The following is a 20,838-nucleotide window of genomic DNA, read 5'->3' on the forward strand; positions in this document are numbered from 1 at the left end:
TTCTAGGTTCATGGCTGAGTAAGCACTGTAAATATAATGAATCTGTTCCTGTTATTTAATGCTTCCTAATCTTTACTAGAAGGAGGATGATTAAAAAGCATGCGTCAGATGAAATTAGCACTGATTCATGAGGACGCACTGACGAGAAGGCGCAGCCAAGGCTGGAAAACCTGAATGCTTGCAGTGCATTCAGTCCCCGTTTTTGGTTGTTTTTTTCAGTCCCTGGGAAGTGTTGAGTATCCTTGACTCATATCCAGGGACCAGGCAAGTCATTTCCAGCAGGGCTGTTTCTCTTTCCTTCCACTTGAAGCAAGTTGGTGAAGTCCTTCTTTCTTCTCCTAGAGTTTGGAATTGGGGAAGGGTCCCATGAGTCACTCCTGCCCCAGCTGCAGTCGCAGACTTGTTCGGTGTAATATATTTTATTAGAGTTTTGCCCCACATAATAATAAATGCCTCCACTTAATGTGACATTGCTGCTTCCATTTGTGGAAACGGCATTCGTATTTACCCTGGAAGGCAATGGTGAAAGGCCGTTGAAACGAGGAGGCACTTTTGCAACAAAAGTCGGGGAGGAGAGGGAATTGCAGGACTGGGTTACTTCCATAACCATGACCACATGCCCCCTCTCCCCCCCGTCTCTCTCTCCCTCTGTCCCTCCTTATCTTTTATATTCTAATTTCTCTCTCCTTATACTCTGCCTCCTGCACGCCCTTTTACAGCATCTGATGAAGTGAGCTACGGCTCATAAAAGTTTGTGATGTGTGTATATATATCTCAACTTTGGTTAGTCTATAAGGTGCAAATCCACCCAAGCTTCTGACTTCCATAAACCAGGGAGATGATGGCAGAGAGCTTCCTCATCTTCTGGCTTTCCTGTTTCTCTCCAGTTCACGCACAGATTACAGTAGTAGTACACAGTCGTTTAATGGCCCTGATTTTCAGGCACTTCAGGTGTTGCGCCTCAGTAATTCTCCAGCTGTCCGGTGCCATTTGCTGTTGTGTGAATTCTTTAACGGGCTCTGGGAACGGACTGTGACAAGAGTAAATAGAGCAGATAAATTTGCTCATGTATTTTATCTGCATAATCTGATTGCATTTTATACATAATTCTGCCTAGATAAAGCAAAGCCGTTTTCCATTACCAAATTCCTTTCCTTTTTATTTATTTTTTATTTGCAATGACACGGTGCTAGTAGGATATTGACTTTAACCAAAGGGAAGTAATTAATCTCAGTGCTTATGAGGTAGATCATTTATTGCGGCTTGTATTACAGGGATTGTCAGGATAACTGGAGCGGTTGCTTCTTTGTCAATCAAGGCAAGCTGATGAGGGTTAATGGGACATGGATTACAACAGTGCCCTGGATTTATTAGCAAATTTTCTTTTCAAATCCTGGACAATTTAATTTGTAAATAGAAGAATACCAGTGGCTGCTCGGAGAAAGTCTGTTAGCTGGAAAGGTAATATTATAGAAGCAAACAGTTGAGCTTAGCAAGAGCAAACTCCACCGTGATAACTGATGGTGACCTTTGCACAATATATTCTTTGTTAGGTGAAGTGTGACATTCTGTCCAGCCTAATACAGTGGTGTTGTAGGGAGTTAATGCTTCTCAGACGTAGCTGGGAGATAGGAGCATTTATGCTGTGAAGACGCTCCAAATCACTAATGGTACTTAAGACAAAAATAGTAAGTTTATTGGGGGCAAGAGGGAGAAGATGCGGGGGAAGAGAATAATGGCTATTGAATAAGAGCGCATGAATTAAAGGGTTTGAAGAAATGAGGTCTTTTGGTGGCAGCGGGCCAGATTTTCATTTACACTCCATTTATAAAGGGTTAATAGAGTCACGTGGCTAAAATAATCCACTGATTGTTGGAGCCCAATGGATAAATAGGCTGCTTACTGCTACTACTTCCGTGGAAAAATAATGTTTCCCCCATGTCTTGATTTGCTTATAACCATTTATATACATATTACTCATGTCTGTAACATCTATTATGTATTAACTCTTTTAGAAATTCCTGTAAAGAGAACCTTAATATTAAGTGCAGCCAACTCCAGGTATCTATTCTGAATACATACTGAGTCTTTGACATAGGACTGTTTAAAGGTTTTGGTTTCCAGGAAATTTCAGCATTTAATGTTTTCTTCTGATGCATCACAAACTGCAAGAGAATCGTAGAGAAAAAGCTGTTTGTGTGATTGGAAGGTATTTATATACCGCAGTGTTGCATGGTTCATAAAGATGTTGGTTAAACACACGTTCGTGGCGTTTTGCTGCAGCACATTCTTCTTCTTGGAGTTTTGTGACCATATATAAAATTAAATGAATCAAAAGGAGAAATGCAAATAATGAGTTTTTCTTCTATTAAAAACAAATGTGTTTTTGCATTACCAAAAAGTACACATTTTGACCTTATGAAATGTGTCGACAAATTGAAATGTTGGGATATTTTTTTTTTCTTTGTTTCACAGGAAGTTTCAAGTTTCAGCTTTTTGTTCTGGTTCATCATTTTTTTTAAAACATCAGTATATCTTACTAGTAAGTAGTTCAGTTATCCCTTTTGGTTGTTAGAATCACAGGTGTGCTCATCGTGTTAATCTGTAAAGTTAATGGGAAAAATCAGCACATCTTAATACATAATTCATTTAAGGACCTCAAATAGGTCATAGCATGTTAAATTTTTTTTGTCCCCATTTTACAGATTGGGGAGTTGAGGCACAATGAGGTTTAGGGTCTAACTGTTGTCTTGATAGGGATTTGGATCAGGCTAAGGGCCAGATGCACAAGGGTGTGTAGTCACCAGGCTCCTAGTTCTCCGAGCTAGCCGTTGACATAGCTGGGTTTTATATCGGTGTTGTCTTCCCTCTTCTCCATTTGCACTATAAACACTAGACTAGACCACTGCAATTCTTTGGAATAGGTAGGATTCAGGATGCTTTTTCATGAAGTTACATAAAGACCTTGGTTATATGCTTTGCTTTAGGGATTAACCAAATACATGTGACTTTTCCACTGTATACCTTTCAAATGGAGTCGTGCATGAGATGAAGCCCTGAAAACCTCATGAGCTTGAGGTTTGGTGAGGAAATCATGTTCTCTGCTTTGTAAGTCCTGGGCTGGACATATGAAATATCTGCCCTTAATGCTGGACTCCCCAGCTTCCCCTTTTGTGAGTTTTATGGCCTATTCTAGCAAACCTGAACCCAAATAGCTCCCGCATTGGGGGAAGCAAAAGCACTAAAGGGGACTAATGCTTCTTTGACTGCTGAGACATCTTTTGGTCACTGAAGGCAACAGGGTCTCTAAATCGTCTGCTTCTGGGATTTACTGCCTTTCTGATCTGCAGCCATCGCCTTCAATGGCCTGGAGTTCTCATACAGGCCTTCCTTAGACTCGGGTTTAATGGTGTAATGAGTGATATATAGATATATTTATAGATACCTTCAATATCTATCGATAGATATATATAGAGAGAGAGATATATTGATAGATATATAGATCGACTGATCGATCTACATAGATATAGATAGATATATAGATCTCTCTCTCTCTCTCTCTCTCTCTCTCTCTCTCTCTATATGTGTGTGTGTGTATATAGATATCTATATCTATATAGATAGATAGAATCTCACTCTTTGTGCCATTTATTTTTATATAGAATATAATATAAATACATTGTACAGTGTCACAGACTCCTTCCAAATGCATATCCCTTCTGACTTCTGCCTGGCTGGCGTTTCATTTGATTGCACTAGAGGCAGGTAGCCTCTGGCTCCTCATTTGCTCCTGCTATAGTTACATTAAAGTAGATTAACACCTAAAATGAAAATATATTTCCCTGTTCCTGCTCCTATCTCCATCCTCATCAGTACCGGTTGGATGTCTATGAATGAAGCTTATTCCCTGTGCAGCTCTACATCCCCGGCACTCAGCAGAGTGACCTCTTTATTCAGAGACGTGACTGAATTACGTGTGCACGAAGGAAAGTGGAGTTTACACGGCTCCCAGAATGAATGATTGTTATTCTGGAAAGCTGCATTTCCTTTCAGTAACATGATGCTGCCTGGCATTTATGGAAACATTTTCCCCATATATTATGGCACTGCAAGTATTTTTGGGAGCCAAGGAGTGAAGCAAAGAAGTACTATAGCTAGGCATAAAGACAAGCTAACTGAAGGAAGTTATGTTCACCTCCCGTAGAGTACTGTTGACGCTGGCTTTGAATTGTCCTGATAGTGGTAATGACAAGGATCTTATGACCCTCAACCATTACCACTGCTGAAAGAGAGAGTTCACCACTTGGACTGCACAGGCCCAGCATTCAGATTTATGAGTCAGAGCTGTAAAAATCCCAAGGTTGGCTTAAGCAAAAAAAGAGTTTTTCTTTTTTTCCCCCCTTTACCTTCATCATTCTGGTGCTTTATGTTTCCCTTCTGTTTTTTGAGTTTTTAAGTTTAAATTTTTCCTCTACCATTAGAAATTTACCCCAGTGAAGGGAAGAGAAAGAAATGCAGAACTCTCCTACTCTTCCACAAGTCTAGGGCAGGGATGGCAGATATAAATTGGTTGGAGGGCTGCAATCCCCTCTCTTCAGGGTTAAGTACAGACTGTCAAAAAGCCTGAGGCTGAATTGATTCAATCTTTGCAGGTCAGTCCAAGCTGCATAAATTGAACCGATAAGCAAGTGAACAGACATTTATTTTTGATTCCAGACATGCAGCCACATGCCTGCAGTGGCCCAGACCAGAAGCTGGGAGGCCCTAGAGCATGTCTCCCTGCTCGGCTGGAGACATGCCCTCCCTGTGACAGGGAGGTTTGCAGGGGTGGTGCAAAGCATCCTGGGATGCTGAGGGACTGTGAGTTAACTTGAATCTGGAGGGGATCTGGGACAGAAGTTCAATAAACCAGTTTAACCTAAATCAGTTAAGTCTGATACTACATCCATCCTGGTTGATCTTAAACCAGTTTGGGGCCATTTTGCAAGCAGTTTATGCGCACTGAACTTCTGTTGTATTACGGATTTGAACCGGTTTCTGATCCCTTACCCTGTTTTATGTGTAATTTCTGTCTCTAGCCCAGGTGCCCAAGAGCTGCACCCATAATTTTTCACCAAAATTTCTTCTTTCCTCAGTTAGCTGAGTTTATACTTGGCAGCACACCAGTTGTTCACATTTAAGAGCAGGTTTCAGCCCTGCAATTCATCTGGCGCACTTCAGCAGTCAATGCTGAAAGTCGGCATCATCCAAGAGCTGATTGAACTGCTGATGGTTGAGAATCCTGGCTTTTTACTATAACATTCATCACCGAGTTTTGGCCCAGGGAGCTTCTTGAGGCAGGTTACAATGAAAAACACAGAGCTAATGGTCTGGATTGACACTGTGCTTTGCTCTCGTTTTACCACAAATCTTCCTCCCTTCCTTCCTGCTCAGGGAGGAGCCCCATCTGTTGCAACACTCGTTGTCCTTTTTCAGTCCTCATCTAACTTGTCCAAAGTTGTGGCCACCCCGTTGAAAACATCCTTTCCTGTTGTTGTGCCTTTCATTGGCACTAATGTCACAAACTCCTCGGTCACGTTCGTATCTCAATCAACACCCCGAACGAGCACAGCAAGCTGTGCGGCATTGGTCACATCGGGGCTTTCATCAGTTGCTACTGAAAAGGAAACAAATGCCTTTGCCTGATTTTGGAGCTCACTTTGCAAATGATCTGATGTGTCACTGACTGTTGTGTACTGTGTTTTTGGAGAGGCAAAAGCTTGCTGTTTCTCTGGGTGCATGTTGTCTGGACCCACCATCATGCACTTCTTTACAAACTCTCAGCAAAAGGCTTTGAGGAAGCAACTATTTGTCGAAAAATGGCATAGCTACACACTCACTGCTCCATCACATGTGTGATGAGGTTGTGTGAGGACAGCTTGTTGGTTTTTCAAAGAGTTCTAATTCATTCAGTTCTGTCTTCGCTCAATTTTCCAGTGACCTTGCTGTGCCCGATGCCATGGCATGACTCGCAATGTCTTTTAACGTTGTCGTCTTTGGGATCAGCTAGTGTTTGCTGACAAATCAAACGTGTGGGCTTTCAATTTTCTTCTGTGAAGAAGTATTCATAGATGTTAGGGGCCGGACGGGGCCTTACAAGATCATCGGGTCCAGCCCCCCTGCACATGGGCAGGAAAGACCGCTGGGGTCAAATGACCCCAGCAAGATAGGCATCAAGATGCTTTTTGAAGATCACCAGGGTGGGTGACTGCACCATCTCTGGGAGGAACCTGTTCCAAACCCTCGGCACTCAACTTGTAAAGAAGTGTTTCCTTAATCCAATTTGAAGCGATCGTCAATTAGTTTGTGCCCATGAGAACCCCCATTATTTTTTAAACACCTGACGCTCCTAGTCCACTTCCTTTTTCCTAGACATAGTATGTGGCTTACAATACACAAGGTGAGACACCCATGTAACTCTGCTGCCAGGCAGCGGACAGCTGTACAAGTTCCCTGGATGAAGTCTTCTAGTCCTCATAACAACTCTTTACTGCCCTGGATGCAAGGGCCACTTCACTGCAGGGGCACCGAGTCCAGATCCTTCACAAAATGTGTGTGCTAATAACCTCCACAATTCTGATGAGAGATCCTGTGGGCACAAAATCAGGTCCACCTGACCCTTTACACACTTTACACTGACAAAAATTACCAACAAGCATTAAAAAAACAGGCAGAGGTGGCCACTAACTTGCCCAAAGTGCATTCTAGCAAGGGTATTCAAAGGGATACCTAATGTTACCAATGGCAAAAAAGCCGGCTAGATCCCCATCATGTAGCCAGACTGTAAGGGGGAGCAAGGCCGATGGAGTTTGGCCTGCCATGTGGCCAGAGTTCAGGCACTGTGGTGCTCCTCAGTGCTTCTGCTGTGAGCATGACCCGGCGGGCGGCTAGCGTTTAATTAAAAAAAAAAAAAAAAAAATATGATGACTGTTGCAACAAGGATGGGAAGCCCCATCACATAAGCCAGAACAGGGGCTTCTGCCCACAGAGCTCCAGCAAGCCAGCTTTCCTCTGGGTATGGCTGCCGTTGTGATAAGCCCTGCAAAGCAAGAGCCAGGGCTCCAGCCTGGGGTTTTCCTGGGGCTCCAGTGCCCCAGCTCTTGCTGGGCACTGGGCTGCCACGGTAGCAACCCGGGCTCCTTCCTAGGACGCTCTTTCCTGCTGCTGGGCTGTCTCCGTGGGAAGCCCTGCCACGGGAGCCAGAGTCGAGACCAAAGGCTGTGGGCTGGATGACCCCGCTCTGTGGGCTCCCTGACATCGAGGGATTGCGTGCCTGGTTCAATGATACAGTTCCCATCCCCGCAGCTGGTTCAACTGGAGTCTTTGATGGTTACGCGAGCAGAGAGGAACTGAAGAGGTACAGACACCGAGAATGCTGAAAAAGACGGAGCCATTTATAATTTTTTTTTCTTGTCTGGTTATCGCTACACTTTACATTTTAAAGGTCATAAATCTTTTGGTTTCAGCAGAGAAATTATGCAAAACTGGCGTTGCATAAGACAGAAGGGAGTTAGAGGCTAGTTTAATCATTTTATATTGGCTAAAGTACAGTTGCTTTTTAAATGGCCTAATTTACATACATCTGCAAGATCTCTGGATCTGTAAAACCAATTGCATAATTCAGTGAAATTGGAGAATGGGGTTTTTTAAAGAAAGTGCATAGCCCAGCAGTGGACACAGCACTAGGACTCCTGAGCTCTGAGCCTGTCTCTTTAAGTGTGTGGCTTTGGTATGTCACTTAGGTCCTGATCCAAAATTTGTGAGTTAGCAGACGCCCATCGGCTTCAGTGGTCTTTTGGATCAAGCTTGCCCAGAAAAGCAGCCGCCAGGTTTGGCTCTCCAGTTTGAGATTCAGCAAGTGTGCTGTTTGGTGCTGAGCTCCCTAGGCTGTCTTTGAATCCAGTAGAAATTGCGAGTGCTCAGTACCGTTGGTTCCAGTTCCAGTTGGGCAACCAGACTTAATGCAAACGTTTGGCAATTTGGTCCTTGATCTCTCTGCTCTTAGGTTCCTGATTCATAATATGGAGCCAGTGAAAGTGTCCTGCCTTCTCGGGATGGGAGGGACATAGTGCAAAGTTCAGAGCCTGCCGTGTTATGAGAAATGCTGCAAAACCTTCATGCAGTGAAGCACTTGAAAAATCGAGCTTCTGGGAGCAGTGTATTGGCTAAGAAACATTGATAATCCTCTTGCTGCTCAGAAACACTCCACTCACCCTTGACTATAAGACCACATTGTGAAGAGCATTAACGTGACTTGTGGATTGGCATAAGTCCCCTCCGAAGCAATGATGTACCCCAAGCTTGGGGTCATGTCCTGTGTAAAATGTGGAGGGGTTCATTCCACCTGTTCCTTCCAGGGAATGAAGGAACAGGGAGACCCTCCTTCCTTGGGTGTGTTGATCAATGCCTAGCTGGGCAGGGGGAGTAGGGAAATAAGTCACATCATCTCACAAGGTGCAGTCAGATTGCTTCCATCCCTGGAGAAATAAAGAAAAACAGGCTACTTCTGGGGCTGCGCTGTTTACCAAGTGTTGCAGGTGGTTCCTGTTTAGGCACCATATTTGGACCTTTGGTGGCATTGCCTTTGGTGGCATTTGGTGGCTTTGTTTTTTAAAAAACTCTTTTCGCATTTTAAATTCAGTTATGCTTCTGCAAACATCACTGCCCACTCTGCTGTTGACATCAGCTGGAGCTTGGGTCTTGTAGTATTTGGCCCTGTACTGGCAGTGTTGTTATTAAATGGCTCAGAAATACTAGGATAAATTGTTGGATAGTTTCTATTTCTGTGACCTACCGGATTTTATTCCTGTGTTTTAAGTGTGGCTGTATCCAAGAGCTTTCAAATGTTACTTGGCTGTTTTTGAAAGCCCCTTAGCTCCTGGAGAAATGAGCTTGCTGGAAAATTAATAAACCTGATTTGCAAATGTTCAGAAAGCGTTTGGATTCCCATTCATCTGACTTTAGAACTATAACAGCATTGTCACTGCAACCAGTGAATTAACTCGAAGCTATTCCCTTGCCTGCAAAGCAGGGTGGAAGGATGGGCGGATACTTCATAGGTCTTTCCAAAGCTTTGGGTTGAGGGTCTCTGTGGTCTGATCACAAAGGGGTGGGCCCTGCTTGCCTTCAGAATGAAGCTGGGATTCACATCTTGGTCTCCCCATCGAATTTCCTTGGGGGAGAATGAGAAACGGAAAATGTGTAGCAGACCTTGTCTTAGTGACCGGTGGGAATATGTGCTGTTTTAATTCTGAGACTGTTCAAGGAGCTTCCTAGCTCTTATCGTGAGTTAGAGATGACTCCAGCTCTTTAACTTACATACCAGGCATGTCTACTGAGCAGTAAGTTACTGTGCAGCAAGAACTTTTTACACTGGCATCTACACGTGCAGGCATTACAGGGTAGTAACGCTGTGTGTGGACTGACTTGGGAGTAAAGTTAGTCCCAAGTCAGTCCATACACACAACGTTACTGCGCAGTAGGCATCTACATGTGCCTTACTGTGCAGTAACTAACTGGGTGTAAATTTGCTACCTGCATAATGCAGGTAGCAAATTTAACTCCCAAGTTGGCATAAGTCACTATAGTTACTGTGCAGTATGGGTGCGCACTTGTAGACGTGCTCCTGTACTGTGCAGCAAATTTTGGTTACTGCTCAGTAACTGTGCATGTGCAGATGCACCCTCTGCTTCCCAAGACCCCGTGTGAAAAGCTCCCCAGGGTCCAATGTAGAAGGCCTCAGGTTTTTCTCTTCTTAACTATAGCATGGGCTTATTGGGCGACTTGGGGGCTAGGCAGTTAGGGATACTTCGTTTTAAAGGGCAGGTTTCCTTGAAACCTTTGTGCTCATGCTCTTCTACGTACAGTTGACAGGTCTGTAAATCTGAATGTGTCCCCTTCTCCACCCCAGGTGCCTGGCTGTAAGTGTAAACCTGCCTGTTAGAGGGCCAAGGACTCAATATTTCACCCACCACTGCTTTTGCAGGCATAAGTGTGGGCAGCAGTTGTGTATATCCCATGTCCTAAAGGGCAGATGCCCTTGTAGAAAATCTGGCATGTAACAGGCGTGTATGCCTGGGTTTCCTCCTCCTGCCTACCTTCCCCAAGTGCTGCTAGAGGTTAATTCACTAAGGCTTCCAAAGTGCTTAGAAAGCACCAAATGGCAAATGCGATGCTGAAGTGCAAAGCATTAGGAAGTGATTTGTAAGCAGCTGGAAGGGAAGGTTCTTTTGGGGCGAACCCAAGAGCTTCTCAAAGTGCAGACAAAGGATTTGACAGCTTTGGGTCAAATCCTCTGGTGGTGTAAGATGGTGTAGCTTCATGGATGTAACTAGAGCCATGCCTGGCAATATTGATGAAGAATATGACCCAGTATTTTTAATACAGGTGAACAGATTTCAATATGTTTTCAAGGGCTTTTTCTGAGCAAAGCTTTCAATTTTTAGTTGATTAAAGTTTTTTCTAAAGTTTGCTAATGTTGCTATACTTAGAGCTATGCCTTTTGTTTATCAACCTGTTCTCTTACAACACCAGAGTTAAGCTGGAGGTGGAAAAAGTCTGATCTCCGTAACTCCCATTAGTAGCAATTAGAATTCATCCTCTGAGTTTCTTACTTGCAGATGCATGAGACAAATTACAGGGGGCCTTTTATATTCTCTGAAGCTGAAGCCAATTTTTTTTCCAAATTATCTAAGGGATTTTGGTACTCAATTTCCACTCATTTTAAAAGGAATTTGGACATTTAAATCCCAGAGGCAGCTATGTAAATTCTGGCTTAAAGCTTATGCATTAATGTTGAATCCTAAGGAAATACAGATTTGTGGCATTTCTCTCCAAAAGAGTGGATCAGACTTTGTGAAAGAACAGAACTTGGGGAATTTGGTTCTTAGTTTTTCTAAATGTCAGGGAGTTTGCACATTATTGGCCTGCCAGACATAGATGTGACTGTGCCTTTTCTTCTCTGTGATCATTTATGAAATGTGCAGAAATATCTGTTAAGCTAAATATGAGCCTGTGAGGTAGTAGGAAGTGTGTGGTTGCACATACGGTTGCAAAAAAACAGTTGGGATGATTAAGTCGTTATCACTTTCAGCTGGTGTGAATCAGTGTAATTGATTTCACTGATTTATGTCTACCTGAGGATTTGGAGAGGGTGTGTGTGTGCGTGCATGTGCTGCATCTAAAACTTTAAAGTGTTTGTGGCGAGACAGTAGGGGGTGCTACTATGCTGAGCCACCGACCTCACTGTGCCTGGCCTACAGTTACGCTTTGGGAGTCTCCCCAGGGCACCTATGTCCAACCGTCCCCCTTCCCGGAGACCTTCTGCAAACCTGGGGTAATACTGCCACCACCCGGGTACTGGTCTCAGTTAGGGCTTTGTGCAGCCTGGGGTACACAGACCCAGCCAGCCTTAGGGGTGCTTTGCCCCCTGGAAGTATATCTGGGTGCTCCTTGTAGCCTGAAGCCTTCCAGTATATTCTCAGGTAGGACTGAATTAATTTTTAATGAATAAACTGCTGAGCACTGCTGGGAGTGAAATGCCATCTGACCCCTCTCTACCCAGGCATACACAGCTAGGCGTGCTGAGCAAGATAGCCTTTTTATTAATCAGAGAGAGAGGATGGGGGAGGGGTACCGGACAGAGAAATAGTAAAAGAAAAATGCCTTGAGCAAAACAGAGTGGGCTTGATGGCCCTTTTGATCCGCAGCTAAAGTTACATAACCCTGATTTACTGGCTGAATTTCAGGTAAGTTACTCACATGTTCATATGTTCATCCAGAGACTGAGAGAGCTCTGGAGGGTCAAGCTTGTTTCTGTATCCCAAAATGACTGCCGTCCCCTTCCCCAAAATGCCTGCTCCAGGACAAAGGAAAGAGCGAGCTCTCCCCTCCCATAGGAATTTTTACAGCCCAGTCCCCTAGGTGACCAGATTGAGACCAGGCAGTGTGAAAAAACTGGAGGTGAGGCAGACAAAGGAGGATTTCTTCACACCTTTAGCTGTATTTTCTCTGGCACCTAGAAAAAACACAAAGCTGAAAAGCCTGTGGCCATGCCCGTTCTATTCTCTCTATAATGTACATGGCAGTTGATTTCAGTTTGCAGCACTAAGTATTTCTCTTTTCTCTTTTTCCCCCCCCCCCAGCAATCAAGGAGAAGTACGTGGACTGGACGGAATTCCTTATACATGATTTAACAGGCTCCCGAACTGCACCTGCAAACTTGCTGGAAGGCGTATGTATTAGATTGCAATTTATATCTGATCATGTGTCACGGTACTTATGCCCTAGCAGTGTTTGACCTTTTTAAAACAAAGGGCTTTGTGCATGCAGTGTCTGTTTATCCCTTACAGGCCTGACCCAGTGCCTGCCCAGATCAAAGAAGTACTTCCATGGAGTTCAATGAACATTAGATCTAACCAAGTAGGAGGAAATTTAAGTGTTTTTTAGGATGGGGCAACAGAAAGCCCTGAAGTCACAGAAATCAAAGTCCCCTTATTCAGGATGGTCAGCTGGCAACAGGCTTTGACTCTTTTAGGTGCAAGAGTGCCCTATGGATAGTAGGGAAACTCGCTACCTGTTGGGCAGGTGAGAAGTTGGGGACATATGAAAACACAACCAAGCTGTCTGCTCATGTTATTGAGCTTGGCACTATGTACAGGGAACCCTGCCATGCCAATTTTACCCAGTTTCAGCATCCTTGATAAAGTCAGATCCCAAATCATGTTTGTGAGGAGTCTCGCCCACAGATCCCTTTAGGTTAGTCTTGGGCCTGTTCATGGTTTCATCTTGAAACTGTACGAAATCAGCAACTTCTCCATCAGGGCTCCTGTCGAAGGAAAAAAGAGGTGGCCATCAGGGGAGGTACATAAAGTCCATGCTTGCAGGGCTGCCTGAGGCTCAGGTAGGTAAGGAATAACCCTGATGAGGTAGGGGAGCAGAGTTAAAGGAAGCATGTGGCTCATCTTTGCATAAATAGTTGCCTACCTCTGGAATACACATGCATCTCGACATTTCTCTCTTGGATTACTTTGTTCCTGTCCGCTTATGCAGGTCAGATACTTGCAGGATTTAATGTGGGGGCATTTTGCTAGCTAGGCATAGATGTTGACTTAATAGAATATAGTTGAGGTTCACAAGACCAAAAATGCTGCACACTCAAAGAAATATATGTGATCATGTTCCTCCTCACTCCTGGCTAGAACATGAAAAAAACTTAAGTGTTTGACTCCTTCCTTGGAGATTGTAACTCCAGATGAGTATAAATGGGATTAGAATAAGCCCCAGTCCTCCTAGTTGATTCAACTTTTCCATCCTTGTGTAGGCAGAGGAGACAGGCAGGCAAGTGGGGCAGAAATACAGAGGGAAGAAACAGTAGCATAGAGAGCATCTATTTGCAATCTTGTGTTAATTATTCTCTGTTCGGTGCAGTATGTATATGACAGTACATATTATGCAGTGTTTGCAACCTCTACTAAATAGAATTACTGTTCATCAGCACTGTAGACCATTGTTACAGTGTTAAATCAATATGCAATGATGATTTTCTGTACTGTAGCTATTCATAAAAGTTCTGGCTTTATTTTCAATATTAATACTTAATATAACCCACATATTAATTTTAGCTATTCTGCTCTCAGGGGTAAGTGACGACTGATTGGTTTAGCAACTAGTGCTCAAATCAGAAGCAATATTAGCTTTATAATGGCCAGGGATGAATTATAATAAATTAAGTCATTATGGTGCTACTATATCCTTTGATATTAAAGAATGTTTTATTGCACAAAAGCCATTGTGGTATGGAAGAAAAATCACATTACATCCAGTTGCTGCAATGTTGTTATATTTAGAAATCACATTTTACCATGACAAAATATTTTAAAATATTGTACGGTTACATTTAATAAATGCGATAAGAAAATAGCAGAGGTTATAAGCAAAATGTCTTGTACTGAGATGTATCAACTCATCGTAGAGCTGGTTAAAATTTTTATATGCTCTGAAATTTCAACATATTTTTAAAAATTGAAAATAAAAGAGAAATTTCTCCCCATTTTTCAACCAACTGTAGTGCTGGTCAGACACTTTGGAAATCATTCAAAATGTTGACATTGGGAATTAAAATCAAATCAGGACAGTTTTCTTTTTAAAATAATGTTTTTCTTTTTCTCCTTTTTCCCCTCCTACCAGCCAAAGAGAGAACCATTCTAGACTCTCTTTCTGATATACAGAATATCTCTTTTAAAAATCCCTAGAAAGCTTGATTTTTACTGTCTTTTTTTTTTTTTTGACAAGATTCAGTACGCACACAAATAATGAAAACTTAGGTCCTGATCTTTCAAACATTTTGTATGCACTTCTGTGTATTGCTTTGAGCAATTTGGACGTTTTATTGTTGCAGTGTCTCCACTCTCATGATTTATTAAGAAACTTGTGATTTTTTTTGAGTCTTTCTCAAAAAAACTCCAGCTCCTGGAATCAAGTGTTAGCTCAAGAATTTCATTTTTTTTTTTTTTAAATTAAAAGGAGGGTTCTGGCCTTGGTGATTGCAAAGAAAAGCCTGAATATGTGAAGAGGCTCAAATAAAAATATATCTCATGATCTGTCTCATGAATTTTGGAGCATGACTCTTTTTTTGAATGCTCAGGATTGGCTGTACCATGGTGGTAAAGTTAAGCACGTGTGTGTGTGTCTGTAGGATCAGGACCTAAGGACACAAGTAAATGAGTTAATTGGGTCTTCCTGGTTACTTTACTTATGCAATCATCTGTAATCCAGCAAATGCTTTGTGTGTTAGTGAAGCACACTGAAGTCAACAGGAGTCTTCCTTTGATTTCAGTGGGCTTTGGATCTATGATTGCATGTATGTCCCAAAACTTCGGCTGGAGTTGGTATGAGGTTAGGGTGGGATCCTTTGGTGTGATATGGCGCTAAGTCATCAGCATCCAGATAAATGAGTTCTTGAGAAACCTCCAAGATGGACCAGCCGCTCGCTCGCTCGCTCGCTCGCTCTCTCTTTTTTTTTTTTTTGGTGTTGGTTGAGAAATTAATACAACTGTTGTTTTTCTGTTTACTTCTGCCTTTGAACTTGGAAGACGCTGGGTAAAATGGAAAGGAGAGCAGACTGTTTGCTGATAGCTAGGATGGTGGTGTGAAAAACAAAAATAATCTGCTGTCATCTGTTTCCTTGAGCAGTCTTCAAATAAAGTTTAAAATAAGGAGTTTTGCTTCTATTTAAACAGCCTCTGCGAGGAAAAAACCCTGTAGACCTCATTACAGTTGATTCCTTAATAGAGCTGCAGGATACCCAGAACCCCTTTCAGTACTGGATAGTTAGTGTGGTTGAAAATGTTGGAGGAAGATTACGCCTTCGCTATGTGGGATTGGAGGAGACTGAATCCTATGACCAGTGGTTGTTTTACTTGGATTACAGACTTCGACCAGTCGGTTGGTGTCAAGAGAATAAATACAGAATGGACCCACCTACAGGTAAACCAGCTTGTTTGCAAATTTGATCTCACTAGTTGCACTTAAGTCTGTGTTTATAGGGAATTCAATGGCTCTGATGATTGTATCTACTGGTTCATCATTTCTGTGTCTCTTCTTTTTTTGACAAGGAGTTACTTAATAGAAACCTATTAGTATGGAGGAATTTGCTATGTACTAAAAGAGTAAGGATGCTCTTGTATTACGATGCCGTAACTCTGACTTGAGAAACCTGCTTTGCCATAGATCATTTTTTTTTCTGTATGACCATGGGTAAAACACTCGTCTGATCTGCAATTCCTAGGTGTGATGTTGCTTGCTTTGTGTGAGTTGGCTATTTGGACTGCATGCTCAATAGAGCAGTAGCGATGTTTTTAGGTTGCCTACGCAGGAATATGACCGAACATTAATCCAAATTAAGGCAAAGTGGCAAATATAAAACGGTTAGTTAAACTGGACTGCATGAAACCTGTGTGTGGACCCTCTAATTTAGAATGGAAAGGGACTTAATTTGGTTTAATGTAATTTCACCGAGAAGTGCATTAAGCTGACGGGATACTCTTAATTGGAAATGAATTTGGTTTAGCTTAACTTCATTTGAAAGTAAATGAAGCTAAACTGAATTAAGGCCCCTTTGATTTTGAACAAGAGTAGCCACACACAAGTTTTTCATTCAGCCTTGCTAATCTACTTTCAATTTTTTTTCCTGACCTGGATTAAATTTCCTGAGCATCCTTGGATAAGTAAGCCCTTGCTATGTTCATGCAGTTCCCAGCACAGTGGGGTCCTGGTCCTGAACTGGAGTTTGAATTAGTGTAATTCAAATAATAATGAAAAATCCCATGAGAAAGAAAGACACCTTTTGGCACATGCAAGCAGAAATAACTCAGTTGAAGCCGGGCAGGGGGCAAAAGCTTGATGTTTTAGAGGTGAAAGAACAAGGCTCTAGCCTGTATTCCCCTGAAGGGCATTTTCTGAATAAAAGCATCTGCTGTGTCTATATGACAACAGGACCAATATCACCCTGGGGGATATGCCTGTCAGATGACTTTTCCTGGAAGAGTTGGGCTGGATTAGGAGACTTTTGTTCCCCTTGCAGGCCTTTTTCCCCCATTTATTTGAGGTGCATTTATTTGCTGCCCTCATCCTGCACAACAGTGGGGACTCGCTTGGCTCTGACAACTTGGCTTGTACTGAACCCACAAACAGGCAAATTTCTCTTGGACGAGTGCAAATGGTTTCTTAGCCAAAGCATGGACCTTGGTGTAGGAACCGTGTGCTCTGTCTTAGCTTTCCCTGTGTTAGCAGAGCAGGTCACTTCACCCATCGACTCCGGAGACTCTTGGGTGTCCAGCTGGTGACTCTTGGGTCTCCATTTACTACTGGACAGCTGGTGGTGGCTTTTGGCAGGAGTCCTCAGCAAGGCCCAAGCTCCTCACACCTGTGGAGCTGTAGTGAGACACATCAACTACTCTACCAACCTGCCCCACCTCTTCCTAATTAATCCCCTCCTAATCCCTATGCTTGTCCCCTCATTCTCCATACCTACATTCCCAAATGTTGCTCTCCCTACTCCACAGACAAGCCCAACAGCAATTGAAGGCCGAGGATTTCTAAGTCTCAGACTTGCACAAAGCCCTCAGATATCTCACTTTCTCCTTTCGGCTTCACCGCTGGGGATGCAACTGCTTCCCTTCATGCACAGTGAAGGCTGCTGGCTGTATGGTACAGTGTTCACTGGCAAAGCCAAATGTTACAAAATGCATGAAAGTCACTGTGCTGCTGCTTCATGGATGTTGTTAACTCAAGAAATGAAAATGGAAGAGCCCGCTAATTGAATTTGGTCCTTAGTGCATCCTGCAGTGGTGTCCTAACTTCTTGTTCGGCAAGGTGACAACTGGAGCAGAGAAATAATAGGGCTATAAACTTTTCGAGTTTGGAAAAGAAATGGCCAGATGCTGCTCTAGGTATTAGGCATCTAAATAAACTTACAGGCTCAAATGTGCTCCTGTTCTACCCTGCTCAAATCCTTGGAAATCAGTTAATGCATCTGGTTGTGTACCACACCATCATCTTACCCTTAAGACTGAGTGATAGAAAAGCCACAAGGAGGAGGAGGACCCACCAATTGCACCAACTCTTCTTTCAGGGACTCAGACAGGGAGGAATATGATCCTGCTTAGGCACCTGAGGCCACTCACATGCCCGATAGTTGGAATAGGATCTGGCCTCATGTCCAGAAGCTGTGAGTACCTTAGAAAACCAATGTGTATTTATCCTATTTTGGGCCTGACCCTCCAAAATGCCAAGCAGTTGTGTCTCCTGATAGGATCTGGCCCCCGAGTGATAGACCCTGGGGTGTAAGTAGGGGTGGGTGAATGGGATGATTCAAAATTGGCCAACTGTGGCCTCGGCTACACCACAGTCCGATGGCTGGGAAATTGGCTCCAAGGTCGGACCCAGAGAGTAGTGGTTGATGGCAGCGAATCGTCATGGTGCTCCGTGACCGGGGCGTCCCCCAAGCCTCTGTCCTTGGACCGGTTCTCTTCAACATCTTTATCAACGCTGTGGACACTGGTGTCAGAAGCGCACTGGTTAAGTTTGCCGACGACACTAAACTTTGGGGCATAGCGTCCACACCTGAGGACAGGCTAGTGATCCAGGCTGACTTGGATAAACTTAGTAAGTGGGCGGACACAAACCTGATGATGTTCAATACCGATTAAATGTAATGTGCTCCACCTCGGGGGGGCGGAAACCCCGCCCGCAGCATACTTATAGGCCTGACAGTGCTACACTTGCTAGCACCACGGCTGAAAGAGACTTGGGGGTCATGACTGACCACAAGATGAACATGAGCCTTCAATGCGATGCTGTGGTTAATAACGCTGGCTTGCATCCATAGATGCTTCTCAAGTAAATCTCAGGATGCCATCCTCCCGCTGTACTCGGCCTTGGTGAGGCCACAGCTGGAGTACTGCGTCCAATTTTGGGCTCCGCAATTCAAGAAGGATGTCGAGGAGCTTGAGAGAGTGCAGAGGAGAGCCACGCGCATGATCAGAGGGCAAGAGAATAGGCCTTATGAAGAGAGGCTGCGAGCCAGGGGACTCTTCAGTCTGGAAAAGCGCAAGCTCAGGTGTGACCTGGTAGCAGCCTATAAGTACATGAGGGATGTGCATCAGGATCTGGGGGAACATGTGTTCACCAGAGCACCCCAAGGGATAACAAGGACCAATGGTCATAAACTCCTACAAGACCATTTTAGGCTCGACATAAGAAAAAATTTCTTTACAGTCTGAGCCCCCAAGACCTGGAATAGACTCCCTCCAGAAGTGGTGTAGGCATCTACTCTGGACTCATTCAAGAAATGCTTGGATGCTTATCTTACTGGGATCCTTTGAGTCTAGCTGACTTCCCGCCCCTGGGACAGGGGCCTGGATTTGATGATCTTTGAAGTCCCTTCCAGCCCTAACGTCTATGAAAATTTATGAAATCTATGAAAAGGGCCCCTAGATGGGCAGCCTGCTGTTCAGCAACCTCTAGCCCCCTGTCCCAGGACACCAAAATATCGGGTTCATCTCTGCAAGGCCCTCAGCTAATGTAAGATGACATTGTTCCATCACAGGCACTTTCTGCTGGTCCTTACGGTGCCTTTATGGTCTGCTTTCTTGATCTATCAAAAAGAAATGCACCATAGACTTTATTTCTTGTGTGACTATGCTATATTTTTCCCCCTATACTGAACATTAACCCAGAGCCTGCTGGTCTGGGTTTCACTTTGTTTTTTACATGTTTCCCATTGGGGAAAGTCTGCTGTTTCTCATGGAGCTGAGGATATAGCTTACAACCTAGAGTCAGGTGGGCAAAGATCCCTCCAGGTGATCTTTACACCCCTCTGATAGTGCCTTGCGGCCCAGAATTGGTGCAGCACCATGGGCAGCAAGCCTACCTTCAACCCTAGTCTGCATTGCTCCCATGCCGGGGTTTGCAAAGGTCCTCATGGTGGTCACACTTTCTGCCCAGGTTGTCCTTGCATACATGGAACCAGGGCTTCTAGCACCCCTTTACACTGCTTAAGCCTTTTAACCTGATATACAGTGGATGTAGTGGGGGGGTCCACCTGTACCAATATGCCAAGTCACCAGCTGATATAAATCATGGCACAATTGGGGATCTGGTGCCCAGCGTTTAGATGAGGTGAGATTGCCTCGGTTTGTATGACTTTTTAGGTAAAGATGAATTGACAGTGATTTTAATTGCTTATTTCTTATTACCCTGAATACAAATGGTCACAGTCCTCTTTGTTCAATTACCTGCAACACTATCTCTTAAAGAAAATGCGTTATGCTCCTTTAACCATGTGATTTAGTGTCCATAAACTTGCCAACGTAACTCAGTTGTCTCAGTCTAACAGAATGCGTACGTAATATTGCTCTCCAGTTATTGAAACCATTAGATGCATCTTTATCTTCCGCAGGTTGTTGACTATATGCAAAAAAAAATTGCAACTAATTTTCACCCAGTGTTAGTGCAAGGAACACCAGCCGCCCTGTGTTGGCTATCTCCTGCAACTCCACTGCAGTCACTGTAGGGAACAGGAAGCCTTTCAGGGCATTAGTAAATATAAAACACAGTAAGAGTGCAGGGAAATAGTTTGTGTTGGATCCTTTAGCTGGTGTGAATGGTGTAGCTTCAACACCACAGCTGAGTATCTGACCCTGGCAGTCCACAGCAGGTGTTTGTACCTGGCTAACCCCATGTGTTTGGAGGAGTTGTCAAAAACCCAGGGTCAGATTCTGTTCCCCACATTACAAATGGAAGTAGATACCCCAATGGGATTCTGTTTTACCTTGCACAAGTCCCTGAAAAATAGTTGATGCAAAAGGTATGTGACTCCTTCTCCTCCTTCTCGTTGTTTTTTGTGACTTGGTGTTAAGAGTGTCAGCGTATTACAAAAGTTGATGCCTGAACGGTTTTTCAGGACTTGACCAGGGTGCAAGAGAATTGTATGCAGGCGCCTAAATCCACAGACACTTGATAGGAGGACTAGAATCTGGCCTCGAGATTTAAAAACATAGTGATCATCGGGCTGTTTTCTGTTTCCTGATTATAAAGCCTTTTTGGAGCCACCTTTTTCTAGTTTTTTCTCTATGGGGAGCTAGAAATTAAATGAAACTTGGGTCCCCCCCCCAAATCAAATGCCTCTAGGATCTGGGCTGTATAAAAAGGTTAAGATCTGTGGCTGCAAGAGGTCTAAGCCTGGTATACAAAGGGCCTTTTTCTGATTGTTAAGTCTAAGCCCCAAAAGAAAGAGTG

General features: G+C 43.6%; 1 protein-coding gene across 1 annotated transcript in view; it reads left to right on the forward strand.

The window, feature by feature from the left end:
• SFMBT2 (Scm like with four mbt domains 2) overlaps positions 1-20,838 on the forward strand; it is a 161,715-nt gene that overhangs the window by 56,719 nt on the left and 84,158 nt on the right. Inside the window, exons 5-6 of the mRNA XM_006016323.3 lie at positions 12,183-12,271; positions 15,279-15,525. Coding sequence (XP_006016385.1) covers positions 12,183-12,271; positions 15,279-15,525 — 336 coding nt within the window. The remainder of the gene's footprint in view (positions 1-12,182; positions 12,272-15,278; positions 15,526-20,838) is intronic.

Source organism: Alligator sinensis, unplaced genomic scaffold (assembly GCF_000455745.1).
Source record: "Alligator sinensis unplaced genomic scaffold, ASM45574v1 scaffold268_1, whole genome shotgun sequence".
In the NCBI taxonomy this organism is placed as follows: Eukaryota; Metazoa; Chordata; order Crocodylia; family Alligatoridae; genus Alligator; species Alligator sinensis.